Raw genomic sequence first — 19,653 nt, 5'->3', positions numbered from 1 at the left:
CCTCAGTATCCCATCCCCCTCTGGTGCTGGAGACTTTGGGGGGGTAAGACCCCGCAGGTCCAGGAGGACCCAAGGGAGCAAGCTGCTAGACCACCAATGGACATCAAGGTTCCCGCGGCACCGGCATTGTCCTTGTCCTCACCCAGTTCCTCAGGATGATGCCAAGATGCACCAGGATCTTTTGAAGAGGGTCGCTTCTAACCTGGGGCTTCAGGCAGAGGAATTGGAAGGGCCCTCAGTTTCCCTGTTTGACGTCCTCCGCTCCTGCCAGGGTGGCACTACTTCTTCATGAAGAAGTTTCTAAGATCACTAATGCCCTGTGGCAGACCCTCGCTTCCCTGGCCCCATCTCTAAAAGGGCCGAACACAAGTATTTCGTGCCAACCAAAGGGCATGAGTACTTATACTCCCACCCAGCCCCCAATTCCCTTGTGGTCAAGGCAGTTAACCACAAGGAGAGGCGGGAACAATCCAGGACCACCCCCAAAAATAAAGACTCGAGGAGGCTGGATTTTTTCGGACAAAAGGTTTATTCGTCTTCCAGCCTTCAGCTGAGTGGCAACCACCAAGCCCTCCTTGGCTGATATGACTTCAATATGTGGCAAGCCATGGCCAAGTTCAAAGGGTTGCTCCCCGAGGCTTCCAAGAAGGAGTTCCGAGCAATCCTCGATGAGGGCAAGACCATGGCCAGGGTGGCCCTCCAGGCGGCATCAGACACTGCAGACGCTGCTGCCTGCACCATGGCTTCTGCTGTCTCTATGCGGTGAGCCTCTTGACTGCTCCTCTCTGGGTTGTCCACCGAGGCTCAGCAGCAGGACCTGCCCTTCAATGGCTGGACCCTATTTGCGGAGCAAACAGACAGCAAATTGCATGGCCTCAAGGACTCCCACACCACCCTAAAAGCCCTGGGTCTCTATGTCCCAGCCCCGGTGCATAAGTGGTTCAAACCGCAGCAGCCACAGGGCCAGGGGAACCAGCCTTGGCAGTACCAGCCCTATAAATGAGCCAAGGGCTACAAGTGCCACCCGAGCCACCCGCCTCCACCCTCTTCCCAGTCGGGCTCAACCTGTAATAAGCAGGGGGCCAAACAGTTGTTTTGAGGGTGCGCCTCAGGGTGACCTACTAGACTATTCCCCAGATCCATCCTTCCCTATGTTCTCCAACCACCTTTCCCTCTTCCTCCCTGCCTGGATAGCTATAATCTTGGACCAATGGGTCCTCAGCACAGTGGAACAGGGTTATACCCTCCAGTTCCTTTCTACCCCTCCTTCCCACCCGCCTTCCCCGTCCCTCTTTAGGGACCCCTCTCATGAGAGTCTTCTTGCGCAGGAGGTAAAGGGGTTACTACTGGGTGCAGTGGAAGAAGTTCCTTGTGAGTACAGGAACAAGGGGTTCTATTCCCGGTACTTTTTAATCCCAAAGGCCAAGGGCGGTCTATGGCCCATCTGAGACCTCAGCAAGTACCTAAAGTTCTGCATGGTTTCCCTGGCTTCTGTTATCCCCTCCCTGGATCTGGGAGATTGGTATGCTGCCCTCAACTTGAAGGACGCATACTTACACATAGTGATCTTTCAAGGACACAGACGCTTTCTCCGGTTTATGGTGGGGCCCCACCACTACCAGTTTACAGGCCTCCCGTTCGGCCTGGCAACACCACCAAGAGTGTTTACCAAGTGCATGTCAGTGGTAGCGACTTACCTCAGGCGCCGGGGTATTCAGATCTACCCGTACCTCAACAACTGGCTCATCAAGGGCAGCTCCAGGTTTCAAGTCCAAAGGGATGTCACGGTGCTTCAGTCCACATGCCGCTCTCTGGGCCTACTGGTAAATGACAAAAAGTAGACATTAGTGCTGGTGCAGAGTTCATCGGTCCTTGACAGGAACGCCCTGGCACAGGTCGAGTCACTGGAAAGGTTCCACACGTTAATGAACCTCATCGCGGAAGTCCCCTCTGACTATAGCCAGGGTCTGTCTGTGCCTCCTGGGTCACATGGCGGCATGCATTTATGTGGTCCGCCATGCCAAGCTCCGGATGCAACCCTTGCAACAATGGCTGGGAATGGTCTATTCCCAGTCCAGAGAGCTCCTGGAAAAGAGGGTTACCATTCCCTAGGCGACACTTACCTTACTATTATGGTGGACAATCCTGGAGGGGGTTCCATTCGATAACCCCCCTTACTCCATTGAGTTGGTGTCGGATGCCTGAGACCTCAGCTGGGGTGCGCATCTTGGCGACCTCCAGACACAGGGGATGTGATCCCCGGAGGAGGCGAAGTTGCACATAAATGTCAAAGAGCTCTGAACAGTCTGGCTGGCGTGCGGAGTCTTCCTGCCCCACCTGTCAGGCAAGGTGGTACGAGTCCTGACGGACAACACAGCCTCGATGTTCTACATCAACAGGCAAGGGAGAGCGCACTCGTCGACTCTCTGTTAAGAGGCACTCCGTCTATGGGACTTCTGCATCAGCCACGAAATGAACCTGGAAGCTTGTCACTTTCCCGGTGTCAGGAATACACTGGCAGACCAGCTCAGCACCTACTTTCTTCTCTCACCATGAGTGATCGCTCCATCCAGAGGTAGCCTGCCTGATCTTCCAAAGGTGGGGAACTCCCCAAGTGGGCCTGTTCACTACCAGACAGAACAGGAAATGCCACTGGTTTTGCTCTTGGCAAGCCCTCAACCAGACTGACTTACCCGGCCAAGTGGAAGAGATTTTCCCACTGGGCGTCCGAGCATGGCATTTCTCCCTCGTGTTCTTCCATAAAGGCTGTCCTGGACTACAGGAACCAGGGTCTGGCACACTCTTCCATTAGAGTGCATCTAGCGGCCATCTCCACTTTTCACCTGACAATCCAAGGACAGACGGTGTTTTCCCATGACATGATGGTCAGATTCTTGAGAGGGCTCCAGAGACTGTTCCCGCAGGAACGGACTCCTGTCCCACAGTGGGATCTTAACTTGGTCCTCTCTAGGCTTATCGGCCTGCCCTTTGAGCCACTGGGTTCCTGCTCCCTTTCCCACCTGTCATGGAAGGTCGCGTTCCTGGTGGCAGTGATGTCGGCAAGACGCGTCTCTGAAATTAAAGCTTTGACCTCAGAACCCCTGCACATGGTCTTTTACAAAGATAAGGTTCAGTTGCGGCCCCACCCAGCCTTCCTGCCAAAGGTGGTCTCCACCTTTCATATGAACCAGGACATCTTCCTCCCGGCATTCTGTCCCAAACCACACAAGACCAGTGAGGAGAGCTGTCTTCATGCCCTGGACGTCTGGAGGGCCTTGGCTTTCTACTTAGAACGTACCAAGCCTTTCTGAAAATCGACTCAACTCTTCATCGCTACAGCGGATAGGATGAAGGGCCATCCGGTGTCCTCCCAGAGGATTTCCAATTGGATTACCTTGTGCATAAGGACCTGTTACGACCTGGCAGGGGTTCTGCCGCTGCCGATTGTCAGAACCCACTCGACGAGAGTGCAGGCATCTTCGGTGGCCTTCCTGGCACACATCCCTATCCAGGATATCTATAGAGCTGCAACATGGTCCTCGGTTCACATGTTTACTGTTCATTATACCATCCCTCAGCAGGCCAGAGATGATGCTGGGTTTGGCAGAGCTGTGTTGCAATTTACATGTCCATGAACTCCTACTCACCTTCAGGGGTACTGCTTTGGAGTCACCTAGTATGGCATGGACATGAGCAAGCACTCAAAGAAGAAAAGACAGTTACCTTTTCTGTAACTGATGTTCTTCGAGATGTGTTGCCCATGTCCATTCCATAACCCACTCTCCTTCCCCACTGTCAGAGTTTCCAGCAAAAAGGAACTGAGGGAGGGGGGAGCTGGCAGGGCCCCTTATACCATGCCAAGCAGGCACCACTCCAGAGGGCGCCAGAGCCGGTCCCCTACAGATACTTCTGAGGGAAAAACTTCCAGCACCGGTGCATGTGGAGAACAGACACACCTAATATGGAATGGACATGAGCAACACATCTCAAAGAACCCCAGTTATGGAAAAGGTAACTATCTTTTTAGAGCTCCTACCCTCCTGCTCCACAAGCACAGGCCCCTGCACCACAGATCCTGGGACACAGTCAAGCTGTTCTCTGCTAAGACATGCTGGTAGTAGCAGGAGTGATGTTATTACATTACATTAGCACCTAGAGGCTCCAGCTGAGATCGGGTGTTAAGTGCTGTACTGTACATACACATAGTGAGAGGTAGTCCATGCCTCAGAAAACTTCAGTAGACAAAGGATGGGACAGGAACCAGAGTGGGGGAAGTGACTTGCCAGTAGCAGAGCTGGGAATAGAAGGCAGGTCTTCTGAATTCTAGCCTAGTGCCCTAGCTACCAGACCAGACTGGCTCTCGGTAATGTTATATCATTTGTACTGTGCTCAAGCCACTGTAGTTTGATTGCTTTCCCCTTCCTAAGGGATGGTGTATAGACTTCACTATGCTCAAGATCCCAGTGGAATATCCAGCAGGTTAGCACATCACCTTAAAAATACAATAATACTTTGCACTTCACTACACCATTCATCTGATGTTCTTGAAGGCATTTTATAATTATTAGCTAAATCTCACTATCACCCTCTCCACTCATGTGGTAGGGAGATATCACCCCATTTTACAAGAGAGGAAACTGAGGCACAATTGTGATTTGCCCAAAGTCATGCAGATCGCCTGTGGTTTAGCTGGAAAATGACACCCAGCATTCCTGACTTCCAGTCTCAGTCTCTAACAGCTAGAGGAACACTCTCTCCTTAGAGTCAGTAAGTAGGCTGTGGTTTAATTCCAGCTGGGCAGGGTGGGCGGAGGGGCCATGTGTGTGAGAGCATACAGAGCCTCCTGAGTTTTAGGTCCCTGACACAATTCTGGGTCTATTGTAAAAGACAGACTTCAATTCCTTGGGCTGAAGGGATGGGTGAGCAGAGTGAGGTAATTGAAGGGAATGGCTCCTAATAAAGGACAGAAATGCATTTTCACTTTTGCCAACAATTGTTGCTATGGTTACCAATGTGCTTAAAAAAAGAAAGAAAAGTTAATCAGGAACTAAAAGTTTCTAGACACTTGAACAAACTCTCAGGCTGCCCACAGAGAACCTGATAGGTGGAGACCTCTCAGCATGATACTCTGGTTTCTCTTGGAACCATTCTGGCTCCTCCTGGATCCTGACTCAGTTGTTTTAAAGGTATTTAAATAGGGAAGGTTGGAGGTGACCTTCTAGTGCCTGGACTCCTCCATGGGCATGTATATATCATGAGATTTGATTCTGTGTCTGTTTACCTTGCTGCTTGTCTTCCTGGAATCCTGGTTCTTGTAAGAGAACAATGGGAGGCCTGATGTGAGAAGATGGATTCCTTTGTCAGGGTCTGGTTGCCTAGTCCAAATGTGAATGCAAAGAGAAAGTCGTTTCCATTGGCTGCATGGAAGGCTGTTATCTTACTTAGGTTTCAAAGTTTGGTTAGGTTCCAAGTTGGCCTTAAGTTTATATGTAGTTGTTTGATGCAATTGAATGAGTTTGGAGGTGAAAGTCTCCTCTCACCCAAGGAGAGGGTGGTTACTCTAGGCCAGGACTAGGGTCTGTTTGGCAGAGCAAGGTGGTAGAGCCCAGGGCTGAATGAAGATGCCCAGTGTACCCAGAAATTATAAAGGGTCATCAGCTTTTGGGCACAGAATCCTGCTTACTAGACAAGTCCTTACTGAAAGATATTTTAGTTTAAATAGCAAAGTCTGCCAGGCTTGTGAGACTGGAGTGGCGATGGGCCAGAACCATCAGAAAACCCCAAACTTTGATGGAGTTTGGCTTTGAGACCTATGCCACAGCTATAGGCTGTACTAGGAAACAAAGCTATAGTTGAAAGTGGTTTTCAAACACTGCTCCTCTCTCCCATGCCAAACTTGAAGACTGCTAGCCAGCCTGTGTAGATTGATCTGAACGGGGCTTGTCACCCGGTTCAGAAAGCCCCCTTTTCTTATCTTGTTTATACAAAAGTAGCCCGTTCTCCACTCTGTTGTTGTTTCTCTTATTTCTTTTTCTTTCCAAGAGCTTGCAGTGGTGTTTTTCGTCCTGCTGAGGAAATATTAACTGGCCTGTATTTTTTCAATGTGCTTTTTTTCTCTTTAAATAGGTGTGTTGACATTCTGTGCCAAGGCGGCACAGTTCAGAAGGTTCTCTAGGCATAATAATTAATTCAGCTTGTTCAGTCCGAGCTGAACCCTGATACAGCAGCTGTAGGGAGCTCACCGCTATTCTGGTTCCAGCTTTTTCCTACTGGGTGTCACAAGGGAATGATGTAACAGCTCTGGCTATAGGGAGTTCTCAGCTATACCCAGGTACACTCTCTGCCAGCAGGAGGTGCTGTAGGGAATGCTGTATACATTCTGGCAGCATAGTATGCAATAGGGAATGGTACAGGCATTCTGATTATGCCCGAGGGAAGGGGAGGGGGACTATAGGGGATGAGGGAACTCACACTCTTGCATTTCAGGCCTCTCATCTATCCGTCTAGATTTTATGTACTTGTATGGCCGGCAAAATTGTAGTATCTGAGCACCTCCCAATTTTTACTTTATTTCTCCTCACAACACCCCTGTGAGGCTGGACAGTGCTATTATCCCCATTTTGCAGATGGGGAAATTGAGGCACAAAGAGATACAGTTAGGCCCCTAAATGTCTCTAAGGGTCTAGGTCTAATTTATTTGCCCAAGGTTACACAGGGAGTCTGTGGTAGAGGATGGAATTGAACCACAATTCCCCAAGTCTGAGGCTAGCACTCTAACCACTAGACCAGGGGTGGCCAACCTGAGCCTGAGAAGGAGCCAGAATTTACTAATGTACATTGCCAAAGAGCCACAGTAATACGTCAACAGACCCTCATCAGCTTTACCGCCCTCCCCCCCCGCCGCTCCCAGCGCCTCCCGCCCACCGGCAGCCCTGCCGATCAGCACCTCCCCCACCCTCCCTGCACGTCCCGATCAGCTGTTTAGTGACATGCAGGAGGCTCTGTGAGGGAGGGGGAGGAGCGAGGGCATGGCAGGCTCAGAGGAGGGGGCGGAAAGGGGTGGAGTGGGGTCAGGGCCTGTGGCAGGGGCAGGGCCTGTGGCAGAGCCAGGGGTTGAGCAGTGAGCACTCCCCGGCACATTGGAAAGTTGGCATCTGTAGCTCCAGCCCAAGAGTTGGTGCCTATACAAGGAGCCGCATATTAACTTCTGAAGAGCCGCATGTGGCTCTGGAGCCACTGGTTGGCCACCCCTACACTAGACTCTCCTCTCCCCATTACACAAAGAACGATGCAGGAATTCTGACTACAGAGTAGCTGATGGCTACACCGGTCCCAGTGAGACTCATTGCAAGGAATGGTGTAGGAGCCCAGGCTATAGGGAGCTCCCCTAATGTCTCTTAAGTTCCTGTAGGACTATATACATTTGGAGACTGTATTTCTCTGCTTATGGTATAATTATTTTCTGATTTTGTTCCAAGTTTGTAGCCTTCCTGGGGCTCACTCTGTTTTCTCTCCTTTCCTCTGGAGCTCTTGAAAGGAAGCGTTTCTGTAACACTGCAGCTTTGGCCTTTTCCCAAACACCTTTGGAATGAGAGTGACGAGGGAAATGGGGATGGGAGACTGACTCTGACAAAGAGCAAAGGGCACCAAAAACAACACAAAAAATCTGCGTTGGTGAAAAAGCAGAATAACATTCTTTTCTGCCAAAGAAAAACAATCTGATTTGGCCGAATAAACGTATTTAAAGAAAAACAATATATTCTTCTCCTGGGCAGAAACTCCACCGGATGTTCTGAACATTAAGTACAATAATTTAAACAAGAGGAATGTATTAGATAGAGGTAGGGGTCAAAGAAACATTTATATAAGGTTTAAATAAAAGGCCACGTGGATAGTGCATTTCCCTTTATTTGTGCCTCTCATTTATTGTCTTTCCATTTTCACTTTCAGCCTCCTCCCTTTCTTTCCTACTCTTTCCAAAAAAAAATTTCACCATTTTTCCTCTTTCTGGCCCTGATCCTGCAAACACTGTCACATGGTTAATGTTACTACTGTGAGTAGTTCCATTGATCCAGTAGTAGTGTTAAGTACATTTATGTGTTTATAGCATAGAGGCCCCTGTCCCTATGTCTCTCTGTCATTTTTCAGTTTGATTCCAGTATCATGACATCAGTTTTAGGGCCCAACCCTACATTTTTTTTATCATGTGAGGAGTCCTGTTGAAGCCAAGAGGGAGTAAGAATGGCTTGAGTAAGTAAAGATTTGCAGGACCTGGCCTTCATAATAAACACACATTCTTTTGATGCACAAAGCAGGGCATATTTTATCATAATACAACAGCCTTAATTCTGAACCAAAATAAATATAATTCTTTCCTCTGTAATCTCATAATATGCACACAAATTCTGAAACCCGTGTGTGTGTGTAATAAACATATTAATCTCAAATGCAAGACCACATACATAATTTATCATAAATTTATAACCTTACTCACTTTCCTTTTAAACTACATATACAACATCATTCTTAAGATCAGTAATTGCAAGGGCTTTACCACAATATTCTTCTGCTGGTTGATAAATATAAACTGATAATATTTCCTATATAATTGTAATCCTTAAAGAAAAATATGCAAACACCTAAATCAAGATGACAAAAATACTCTGAAGAACAATTCAATATAAAACAGCACCCCAGGGGTCAGAATTAAGGTGATTGTGTTGTCATAAGAGATGCATTTATTTATACGTCATAAGAAGAATGTGCTTGCTCATTATATACTCGGTATAAGAAAAACAGGAGTACTTGTGGCACCTTAGAGACTAACAAATTTATTAGAGCATAAGCTTTCGTGGACTACAGCCCACTTCTTCGGATGCATATAGAATGGAACATATATTGAGGAGATATATATACACACATACAGAGAGCATAAACAGGTGGGAGTTGTCTTACCAACTCTGAGAGGCCAATTAATTAAGAGAAAAAAAACTTTTGAAGTGATAATCAAGCTAGCCCAGTACAGACAGTTTGATAAGAAGTGTGAGAATACTTACAAGGGGAGATAGATTCAATGTTTGTAATGGCTCAGCCATTCCCAGTCCTTATTCAAACCGGAGTTGATTGTGTCTAGTTTGCATATCAATTCTAGCTCAGCAGTCTCTCGTTGGAGTCTGTTTTTGAAGTTTTTCTGTTGTAATATAGCCACCCGCAGGTCTGTCACTGAATGACCAGACAGGTTAAAGTGTTCTCCCACTGGTTTTTGAGTATTTTGATTCCTGATGTCAGATTTGTGTCCATTAATTCTTTTGCTTAGAGATTGTCCGGTTTGGCCAATGTACATGGCAGAGGGGCATTGCTGGCACATGATGGCATATATCACATTGGTAGATGTGCAGGTGAACGAGCCCCTGATGGTATGGCTGATGTGATTAGGTCCTATGATGATGTCACTTGAATAGATATGTGGACAGAGTTGGCATCGGGGTTTGTTACAAGGATAGGTTCCTGGGTTAGTGGTTTTGTTCAGTGATGTGTGGTTGCTGGTGAGTATTTGCTTTAGGTTGGGGGGTTGTCTGTAAGCGAGGACAGGTCTGTCTCCCAAGATCTGTGAGAGTAAAGGATCATCTTTCAGGATAGGTTGTAGATCTCTGATGATGCGCTGGAGAGGTTTTAGTTGGGGGCTGAAGGTGACAGCTAGTGGTGTTCTGTTATTTTCTTTGTTGGGCCTGTCTTGTAGGAGGTGACTTCTGGGTACTCGTCTGGCTCTGTCAATCTGTTTTTTCACTTCAGCAGGTGGGTATTGTAGTTTTAAGAATGCTTGATAGAGATCTTGTAGGTGCTTGTCTCTATCCGAGGGATTGGAGCAAATGCGGTTATATCTTAGAGTTTGGCTGTAGACAATGGATCGTGTGGTGTGTCCTGGATGGAAGCTGGAGGCATGTAGGTAAGTGTAGCGGTCAGTAGGTTTCCGGTATAGGGTGGTATTTATGTGACCATCGCTTATTAGCACAGTAGTGTCCAGGAAATGGACCGCTTGTGTGGATTGATCTAGGCTGAGGTTGATGGTGGGATGGAAATTATTGAAATCATGGTGAAATTCCTCAAGGGCTTCTTTTCCATGGGTCCAGATGATGAAGATGTCATCAATATAGCGCAAGTAGAGTAGGGGCGTTAGGGGACGAGAGCTAAGGAAGCGTTGTTCTAAGTCAGCTATAAAAATGTTGGCATATTGTGGGGCCATGCGGGTACCCATAGCAGTGCCGCTGACTTGAAGGTATATATTGTCCCCAAATGTGAAATAGTTGTGGTGAGGACAAAATCACAAAGTTCAGCCACCAGGTTAGCTGTGACATTATCAGGGATACTGTTCCTGATAGCTTGTAGTCCATCTTTGTGTGGAATATTGGTGTAGAGGGCTTCTACGTCCATAGTGGCCAGGATGGTGTTTTCTGGAAGATCACTGATGGATTGTAGTTTCCTCAGGAAGTCAGTGGTGTCTCGAAGATAGCTGGGAGTGCTGGTAGCGTAGGGTCTGAGGAGAGAGTCTACATAACCAGACAAGCCTGATGTTAGGGTGCCAATGCCTGAGAAAAACCAGTGGGAGAACACTTTAACCTGTCTGGTCATTCAGTGACAGACCTGCGGGTGGCTATATTACAACAGAAAAACTTCAAAAACAGACTCCAATGAGAGACTGCTGAGCTAGAATTGATATGCAAACTAGACACAATCAACTCCGGTTTGAATAAGGACTGGGAATGGCTGAGCCATTACAAACATTGAATCTATCTCCCCTTGTAAGTATTCTCACACTTCTTATCAAACTGTCTGTACTGGGCTAGCTTGATTATCACTTCAAAAGTTTTTTTTCTCTTAATTAATTGGCCTCTCAGAGTTGGTAAGACAACTCCCACCTGTTTATGCTCTCTGTATGTGTGTATATATATCTCCTCAATATATGTTCCATTCTATATGCATCCGAAGAAGTGGGCTGTAGTCCACGAAAGCTTATGCTCTAATAAATTTGTTAGTCTCTAAGGTGCCACAAGTACTCCTGTTCTTCTTTTTGCGGATACAGACTAACACGGCTGCTACTCTGAAACCTGTCGGTATAAGAATAATACTAGCCTTAATAATTTTTAAGTGCTTGGATTCAGTAAATGATGGGATAGATAAGGACACTGTTGTCACTTAGCAACATTAACTGGCTTTGAACAGACCAGGCAAAAATACAGGTAATTTCCCCATCAGATGCTTTTAGCATCCTATTTGTCCTGGACCTGGGTAAGGCATCCTTAAAAGAGATTGTATAAAAGGTTTCCCATAGGATTACCAGCTCTTTAATCAATACACCTTCATTCCTTTCTGCATGTATCTATGGCCAGTAGGGTTTCCCACTTCCGTACTATGAGGACTTTGGCTCAGCACTGTTGGTTTATGTCACAAGAATCCTTTAACGGAATTCCCTGTGTCTCACTGCACCAACCCGTTGTTCTCTGTCATCTGTTTTGTCCTTTAGACCAGCTGTGAGTGCTCCAGCTGGCATTCTGTCTGTTCTGCTTCAGGCCAAAAAGCCAGTTGTGGCTTAAGTGTGCTAGTAACAAGCCTGTGTGTGTGTGTGTGTGTGCGCGCCTCATGAATTGGATGAGTCATTAGGCTTGTGTGATTAAACCCTCATGGAGGCACAATGTTGTTGTTTTTTATACATTGCCACATGCATTTTCAGATTGTGGAGCAGTCTATTTAGTTCAATGTCCAGCCGGCCTTTAGATGTCATAGGGGTATTGTGATCGGTGTGTGACGAAGTTGGGGGTTCTCTTGATTTTTTTCAATGGTTTGCATGCAGAGGGGGTGGGACACAGTTTCCCTGGGTGTTACTGGTTTAACGAGATGATGGGAGAGGGAGTTTGTTGTTACAGAGTACCAGCAACAGAACTTGGGACCCCAGCCAATGGCCTGGAGAATGGATACCCCAGCAACTGGTGACCTGGTGACCAGGAGGTCCAGCTCGGGAGTCACAGCCAATTCTGGCCAGTGGGAGGACAATGGGCTGCGGAGAGAGGACCCCGGTGATGTCACCAGCTGGTTCCAGCAGAGGGGTGTGACAATGGACAGAGGCAGGACTTGCAGGAGGTGATATCTGATACCCAGCTGGAAAGGGGGAGGAGGGCTCGGGACTGGAGAGAGAGAGCAGGCAGAGCCCACCCTGGATGCAGGAGAGAGTTAGATGTACTATGCTGACAGAGGCCAGGCATGTGGGCCCTGAGAGTTTCCTATGCTGTTTTCAAACGCTCAATAAACCCTCCTGTTTTACGCTGGCTGAGAGTCACTCCAGACTAGAGAACAGGATTGCATTATTCCCTCTGGGAGTGGAGACCCCGGGGGTCCAGAGCGAGTGGACTCCCTGAGGGGGTCCACAGCGAGGGACAGGTGTGCTAAGGCTCAGAGAGTTGCGGTTCCAGGAGTTGGAGGGGCTTAACCCCCAAGAGAGAGTGGATCCCTGAGAAGGGCTGTCACACTGAAAAGGGTTCCCCCCAGGGACTGTACGGGCCAAGAGTGGGCACGACCTGTGAGTCCATGACACAGGGTCCCAGTGAGGGCCAGCTACGGTCACTCAATTAGGGTGAACTGCACAGAATGGGGCAGACAAACCCCAAAAAGCTGGAGGATATTCCAATATTTAGATTTACCAAGCCAGCATAAAACAGCTTCTTTATTACCTTACTAGTTACTCAGAAGTCCAAACAACACAGTTCCCTTAAAGTGCTCCAGCCTCAGGCCTCCCTCCAGGTACCTAAGTCAAATATGATGATTTCTGAAAATCTTATTTCATCATTTAAAAGAAAAGGTTCTACCAATCCCAAAGGATTGGACACATTACCTCTCAAGTTAATTAATGTTTCATATTTTACCCAAATACACGCTACAGCCAATTCTTATTAACTAAACTAAAATTTATTAAAAAAACAAAAGAGAGAGAGAGAGTATGGTTAAAAGATCAATACACATACAGACATGAGTTCAGTCCATTGAGGTTCAGATTCATAGCAGAGATGGTGAACGTTGTAGTTGCAAAGAGTTCCTTTAGAATTCAGTTAATAGGTTATAGTCCAATGCCCAAATATCATATTCAGGGCATACCAACATAACTGGGACCTCAGTCTTGCAACTCAAACATCCCCTTGATGAAACTTAAGCAGATCTGAGATGAACAGGATCAGGACCCAAGGGTCTTTTTATGCAGTGTCCTAGCATCAACTTGATCACACAGTCCTGGTTAAACAATTGATGTAACCTTTTGCTTTCTAAACACCATCAGTAATTAGTTACACAAATTAACATAGGGCAATTTATCCATTAGGCAGTCTATTACAAACTTCTAAGAGACATATAGACAATGACATTATTTTACACAAGATTCATCCAAATGTTAGTATTCCCTTTTGATCTCTGAATCAATAGTTATAGTGACAGACAGGAACTGTCTTTTTAGGGGTAGCGTCTAAGATACACACAATTAGTATTACTTCTAACAATGTAGGTTTGCATTTCAAAGTTCTAGCCTATTTAACATGAATGGCCCTAATTATCATTCGCATACCATTCGAACATGACTTTAAAGGTGGGTTTTGGGTCATTCAGCCTGCAAGCTGTTTAACCCTTTCTAGCCATGCGTCACAGGTGTGTGTCTAGTCTAGTGCTTAGAATTGGAGATTAGGTGCCAACAGTTCTGGATTTTCTGTCTGGTTCTTCTACTGACTCACTCTGTGACATCAGACAAGTCATGTCACCTCAATTGCCCAACATGTAAAATGGGGCTAATACAGACCTACCTTGCCATGCAGGGCTTCATTCACTCCTGTGTGTAAAGTGCTTTGAGATCCATGGATGAAAGGTGGGGGCCCTGCAAACCACTGTAGCAAATCTGCAGTCCTAGATGAACTTCTTATGTGTTGTCATTATGCTGCACAACAGCCACTTGGTGGTAGAAGTGGGACCAGAACTCAGATTGTCCGTCCCCAAAGGCACCATCTGAATCACCTCAATTACTCCCTACCAGGGGCGCACATCTCTCTCTGGCCTCCACGGAAGACAGTGGAAGTGTCACTTCTGTAGGATAAAACTTGGTTTCCAATTGTTAGTGAGATTCAGAATCTTTCACCTCCTGGGTCTCAATTCAAGCCACCTTTTGATTGTGGTTTTGGCCTGGTGCAAAATGGTTTTGGCGCTTTCTGTTCAGTTCCCGATGCACAGGGATCCTGATTCTGGCCTCTGTTAGTGTAAAGGAGATAGAGCCTCCTTCTAGGAGGGAAATAGCCTCAGCTTAAGGGCACTCCATGGACAATTTAGAGTTGTCACAATGGCTTTATGCTGCTCATATTTGCAGTTCCCAGTGTAGACATGTACTATAGAGGGGGGATGGCCTGAGTCCAGCTGGTCTCGGCTGCTGGGCAGCCCTAAGACCACTGTAGCCAGTGCTTAAACTAAAGCAGCCCTGTGGCAACTTGCATCAGGAACCAGGCAGGCTCTGGCAGACAATGGCTTAAAGCCACCTACTCCCCCATTGGTGTGCTGAGCTGAGCAGAGGACTTGAGCATCTGACTCATGGTGTCCACATCACAAACTGCACCTTCACATGTGGCACTAGTTGGCTCCTACTGTGGCAGTTTTGTTAGGTAAAAAGCAAGTCCTCACTCACCTCTCCAGCACCCGAGTTCGTGCGGAGTTGGTATGGGGCTCACAATCTGTCAGAGACCAGACACTAATTCGTTGATCAACGGGCTCACACTATCCTTAGCTTGAAAGACTTCAGAATAAGTGTGGCAAGTTTATTAGGGGTGAGCATCAATATTTATACACAGAAGTAAACAAAGTGATTAACAGATCATAATGGTCATGTATAATCAATCAAGATTCTACAGGATAAAACAGGTTAAAATGTAAATTCAAAAAGAGAAAAGGGGAGATGGCTACTTAAGGGGAGGGGGGTGTCATGAGTAGTTCGCAGGTCAGAGCTTTGATTAAAAGTTCAGACAGAGACATCAAGTCTGGGTTAAGTTTAAGCTCATCAAAAGTTCAGACTCAAACATTCCTCCATTTGTAGCTTTGGGATAACTATTTACCAAAAGCTACACCCCATTTTAAGGAGCCAAGGGCCGCTTGGCAATTTCAGCCTGGGCCAACTCGAAGAGAGTAAGGCCCTTGGCTGAAGTAGGAAAAGAATAAACTGACCCACATGAGTCTATGAGGGAGGGGACACACTGAATACAGCAACACAGTATTATAAGGATTACTATGGCCCCAATAATACCCACCAAGAGTTTTTTAACCCACCCAAATCCAGGCAGCCAATTCCATAAGGCTCCCCACCAATCATAAGGTGGCTGGCCAGAGGAGTAGTTCTTAGCCATTTCCCTTAGATGTTTGGTACGTTGAAAAGTGTCAGAGTAGGTGTCATTTACAAAAACACAGCATTCTTCATTTATGAGGGCGCAAGTTCCTCCTTGGGCTGCTAACATTATGTCTAAAGCCATTCGGTTTTGCAAAGCTAACTGGCGCAGCTGGGACATTTCCCCGGCCTGATTCTCAAATAGGGTCGCAGTTTCATTGGTTAAAGATTCTGGTAGTCCCTGTAGACAGATGACACCACCCCTCAAGCTAATGAGATCAGCCCACCGCTGCCACGACAAACCATCACGGATATTAATATCTCTGAAGGTTTCACGGATGTTACGAATGTGGGGAAAATGAGGGGGAGTGAGGGAGATGCAAGAAGGCGGTGTTAGCCACGCTAAATAACATGACCCTGCCCAATCAGGAGAGAGAAAGTAATAAGCTTTGGGCCCGCACACCCAGTATGTTCCATACAATGCGTTTCGGGTATTCCATTTCTCAAAGTAGGAGGTAACCCACCACCCGTTGGACCACTGTTCCCCTGGTAACACAGAGGGGTCGTTGTGCAAACTGCAGAGGCACAATTTGGTAGTGGTGTTTTCAAAGGGCAGTGTAGTACTGCTTGAACAGTTGTAGAAGGCAATCGTATGTCCCTTAGCAATTAGTTGGACACCCTCGTGATCTGAGCAGGGCTTCTTAAAAGCTGACTCTGAAGGCTTGCCCACCCATGAAAAAGTTGGATCGGGGTGAGGGATCCACATATGGGATAAGTCGGATGCGCAAGGCTTGAAGCCAAGATTTTTACTAAAGGCGGTGCCATTAAAATACATGTTGCATTTACTTGTTCCCACAAAAGTTGACCCCTTTTCTTTAACAAAACACAGTGATCCTGTCTGATTGGTTACCCTGAGATATCTGTTAATTGGCACTCCTGTTTTGTCCCATGTAAGATTGTGTTGGACTGGATCTTTTACTCTAGCCAGTGGCATCCAAGTCATATTAGCAGTGGTCAGGGGAATGGGTGTGAAGGGGAGTCCCTGTTCTGCATTTACTGGAAATTGAGTACATACCCAGCAATTACTTCTATTTCCTAAAATACGAGTTTTAACCTCATGGGAATATCTAATAAAAGCATTATCTTCATAAGCAGAAAATAAACTAAAAAGGCATAATAAAAAACATACAGTTGTCAGAATAAAAGGTCCTCTCATTTTTGCCGAGTCAATTTAAGTCTGATGTCTGAAAGAGGTAAGCTGGTCCATTGGTCGGAGGCAGTGTCCTCAGTGGTGGCAAGAGCTGCTGGTCCGTCACTGTGGTCCACTACGGCTGGCTTGACGTGGGAGTGGTGGATCCAGGATTTGCGTCCTTCCAGGAACACTGTAGTCTGGGTTGTTAAAAGAACCTGGTGGGGTCCAGTAAACCTCGGCTGGAGGGTATCGCCATGAACGAACTTTTTGGCCCAGACGAAGTCCCCTGGTTGGAACGGGTGGATCTGTTCTTCCAGCGGCACGGTCTGGGAAAACTGCGAGGCTTTCCAAAGGGTACGGAGGCGAGCCTGTAGGGAGAGAAACTGGCACGCGGTCATATGATCCCCTCCCAATAGTGAAACATCAGCACGTGGTAGCGCCCCGCCTTTGAAAGGGGGGTGTCCATAGAGCAGTTCAAAGGGGGATAATCCCAATACATGGGTTGGGCGAGTACGAAGGTGAAACAGTGTTGTACTTAAAGTACTGCACAGGATCTTTTCAGGGGGAATAAGACAAAACGCCACATTTATTAGTAATACATGTATTCATTAACACTGTATTATATGCATATAATATATATTACACTTACACTCACACACACACACAAATCCACTCCGTCTTGTTGTTACCAATTAGTTGCTCCCCTTAACTTCACTGGCCAGGTGAGTTAGATGGGGGAGGGGGTGGAGCCGGGCTTCTGCCGATCCGGATCGATGCTCCCATGTTGACAAGACGAGACCCGGGGTCCTCTGCAAGACACCTCACTTTTATAGCAGCTTTCCTCTTATGCAAATCTAGACCAGATTCAAACTCTGTGTCTGTGTCCATTGGTCCTTTGTGCTGCTTTCTTTTGAGTGTTGTCCCAATGCTGCAAAGAGGGTGTTTCCAAAAGAAGGTGCTTGCTTCTAACCCCCAAGGCCGTCAGTATGTCTGCTTGTCTTTAATGAGCCCACTTGACACGTTTTATTGTCCTTGGGTCTGGCTCCCAGCCCCTCTCCAACAGTTGAGGCTGTCTGGAGGTGCTGCCTTTCATGCCTTGCTCATCCACACCTCATTCATTCAACAGGGCAATTGATTAAGAGTGGGGCGGGGGGGGGGGGGGGAGAGCTCTTGTTCTACTGCTAGCAAAAAGAAATTTTTCTTCTATCTTATTCTATCCTGAGGGGCTATAATATTATACCAAGGGCAATGCAAAGTTTCTAAATGAGGCTTTGATACAAAGTTCCATGAAAACAGAGGTCACACGTGGGTAGACCCACCACAAGGTTATATGAAGAGGCACAGTGCAAAGTCATATGAAAATTATCAGAGATTTATCTACAACAGGACCAAGGGAAGTACCTGAGGCCACTTTAACCCTGTTTCCTGACAGTATTTAGCCAATGTAAACTTAAGCTCCCTATTCATACGCTCAACTTTCCCGCTAGACTGGGGGTGGTAGGGTGTATGAAAGGAGTGTGAAATGCCCAGTCCTTGTTCTAAACGGCCAAGGACATGACCAGTAAAGTGAGGTCCGCGATCTGAGTCAAGCACGAGAGGGATGCCAAAACGGGGTACAATGTCTCTAAGGAGAATCTTCGCCACTGTGGCAGCAGTACAATTAGCAGTAGGAAAAGCTTTGACCCAGGAAGTCAGAGGGCAAACCAAAACAAGGAGGTGCTTTTTCCCAAAAGCCTTTGGCATAGCTGCAAAGTCAATTTGAAGATGTTGAAATGGAGCAGCAGGCGGAGGTCTTCCACCCTTAATTTTGTTAAGAGGCGGAGCAGGTCCATTATGCTGACATGTGCTGCATGCTTTCACTATTGACAGGCAGTAGGGTTGAATGCCTGGAGCATACCAAAAGCGAGCGATGGTGTCCACAAGGGCGTGCGTGCCGTAGTGACCCCCCTTATCATGGTGCCAGCGAACTGCCACGGGGTATGTGGAGCGAGGGAGGCAGGCTCGGCCATCCGGCATAAGCCAGGTCCCTTTGACCAGAGTGGCTCCGAGGCTCTCCCACGACTGTAGTTCAGCAGCGGGTACTGGTACGGGGTGCGGTGGAGTAAAGGAGGAGGCTGCAATAGCCAACGTGGGCATGGCTAAGGGTAAGACGGCAGCCGTCTTGGCGGAGGCGTCAGCCAGGGCATTCCCACGGGTGACGGGGCTATCATCTTTAGTATGGGCCCAGCAGTGAACTACAGCCAGGACCGAGGGTTCTTGGAGGGCGTCCAAAAGCTTGTGGATGAGGGGGAGGTGCTGAATGGGTTTACCGGCAGCTGTCTGGAAACCTCGAAACTTCCAGAGGTGGATGTGACAATGCACAACTCCAAAAGCATACTTGCTATCAGTAAAAATGGTAACGATCTTACCAGCGGCCAACTGGCAAGCTCGGGCCAGGGCATAGAGTTTGGCGGCTTGGTCTCCCCAGTTGCCTGGCAGTGAGGCGGCCTCTTGAATGTCCCATTCAGAGGTGACTGCATAACCGGTGAAACGCTTGCCATCAACATAGAAGGAGCTTCCGTCCGAGAAGAGGATGCAATCAGGGTTGTCCAGTGGCACGTCAAACAGGTTGTCCCTTATCTGTAAGATGCTATAAACTACTTCCACACAGTCGTGCTGATCCTGGAAGACTGGCAGGTCAGGAAGCAAGGTAGTTGGATTAAGGGGCCCACACCTTTTAAAAATTAGGTTAGTGTCTTCTAAGAGTTCAGCCTCTAGCTGTTGCTGACGATGGGCCGAAAAGACTTGGGTTGTGCCCCTACGCAGAAGGGCTGACAAGGCATGAGAGGTCCAAACCGTGGTAAAATGACCCAGGGTCAGGCTCTTTGCCTTTGTGATCAGCAGGGCAGCTGCTGCCAGAGTCTGGGTGCAGGATGGGGTTCCCTGAGTGACAGGGTCGATCTGCTGAGAGTAAAAAGCAAGCGGGAAATGGTGGGGCCCGCTCAGCTGGGTAAGGATGCCACTAGCAATTCCGCCCCTCTCGTGGACAAAAAGGTGAAAGGGTTTGCTGTAATTGGGGGGGCGGAGAGAC

At 47.5% G+C, this 19,653-nt stretch overlaps 1 protein-coding gene across 1 annotated transcript in view; it reads right to left on the bottom strand.

The window, feature by feature from the left end:
• Positions 1–14,768: 14,768 nt before the first annotated feature.
• Positions 14,769–19,653, bottom strand: part of METRN (meteorin, glial cell differentiation regulator) — a 34,020-nt gene continuing 29,135 nt past the window's right edge. Inside the window, exon 4 of the mRNA XM_065559746.1 lies at positions 14,769–16,951. Coding sequence (XP_065415818.1) covers positions 16,704–16,951 — 248 coding nt within the window. The 3' untranslated portion in view covers positions 14,769–16,703. The remainder of the gene's footprint in view (positions 16,952–19,653) is intronic.

Source organism: Chrysemys picta, chromosome 10 (genome assembly GCF_011386835.1).
Source record: "Chrysemys picta bellii isolate R12L10 chromosome 10, ASM1138683v2, whole genome shotgun sequence".
In the NCBI taxonomy this organism is placed as follows: Eukaryota; Metazoa; Chordata; order Testudines; family Emydidae; genus Chrysemys; species Chrysemys picta.
The sequence above is the reverse complement of the archived record's forward strand: the minus strand, read 5'-3'. Positions and strand labels throughout refer to the sequence as shown.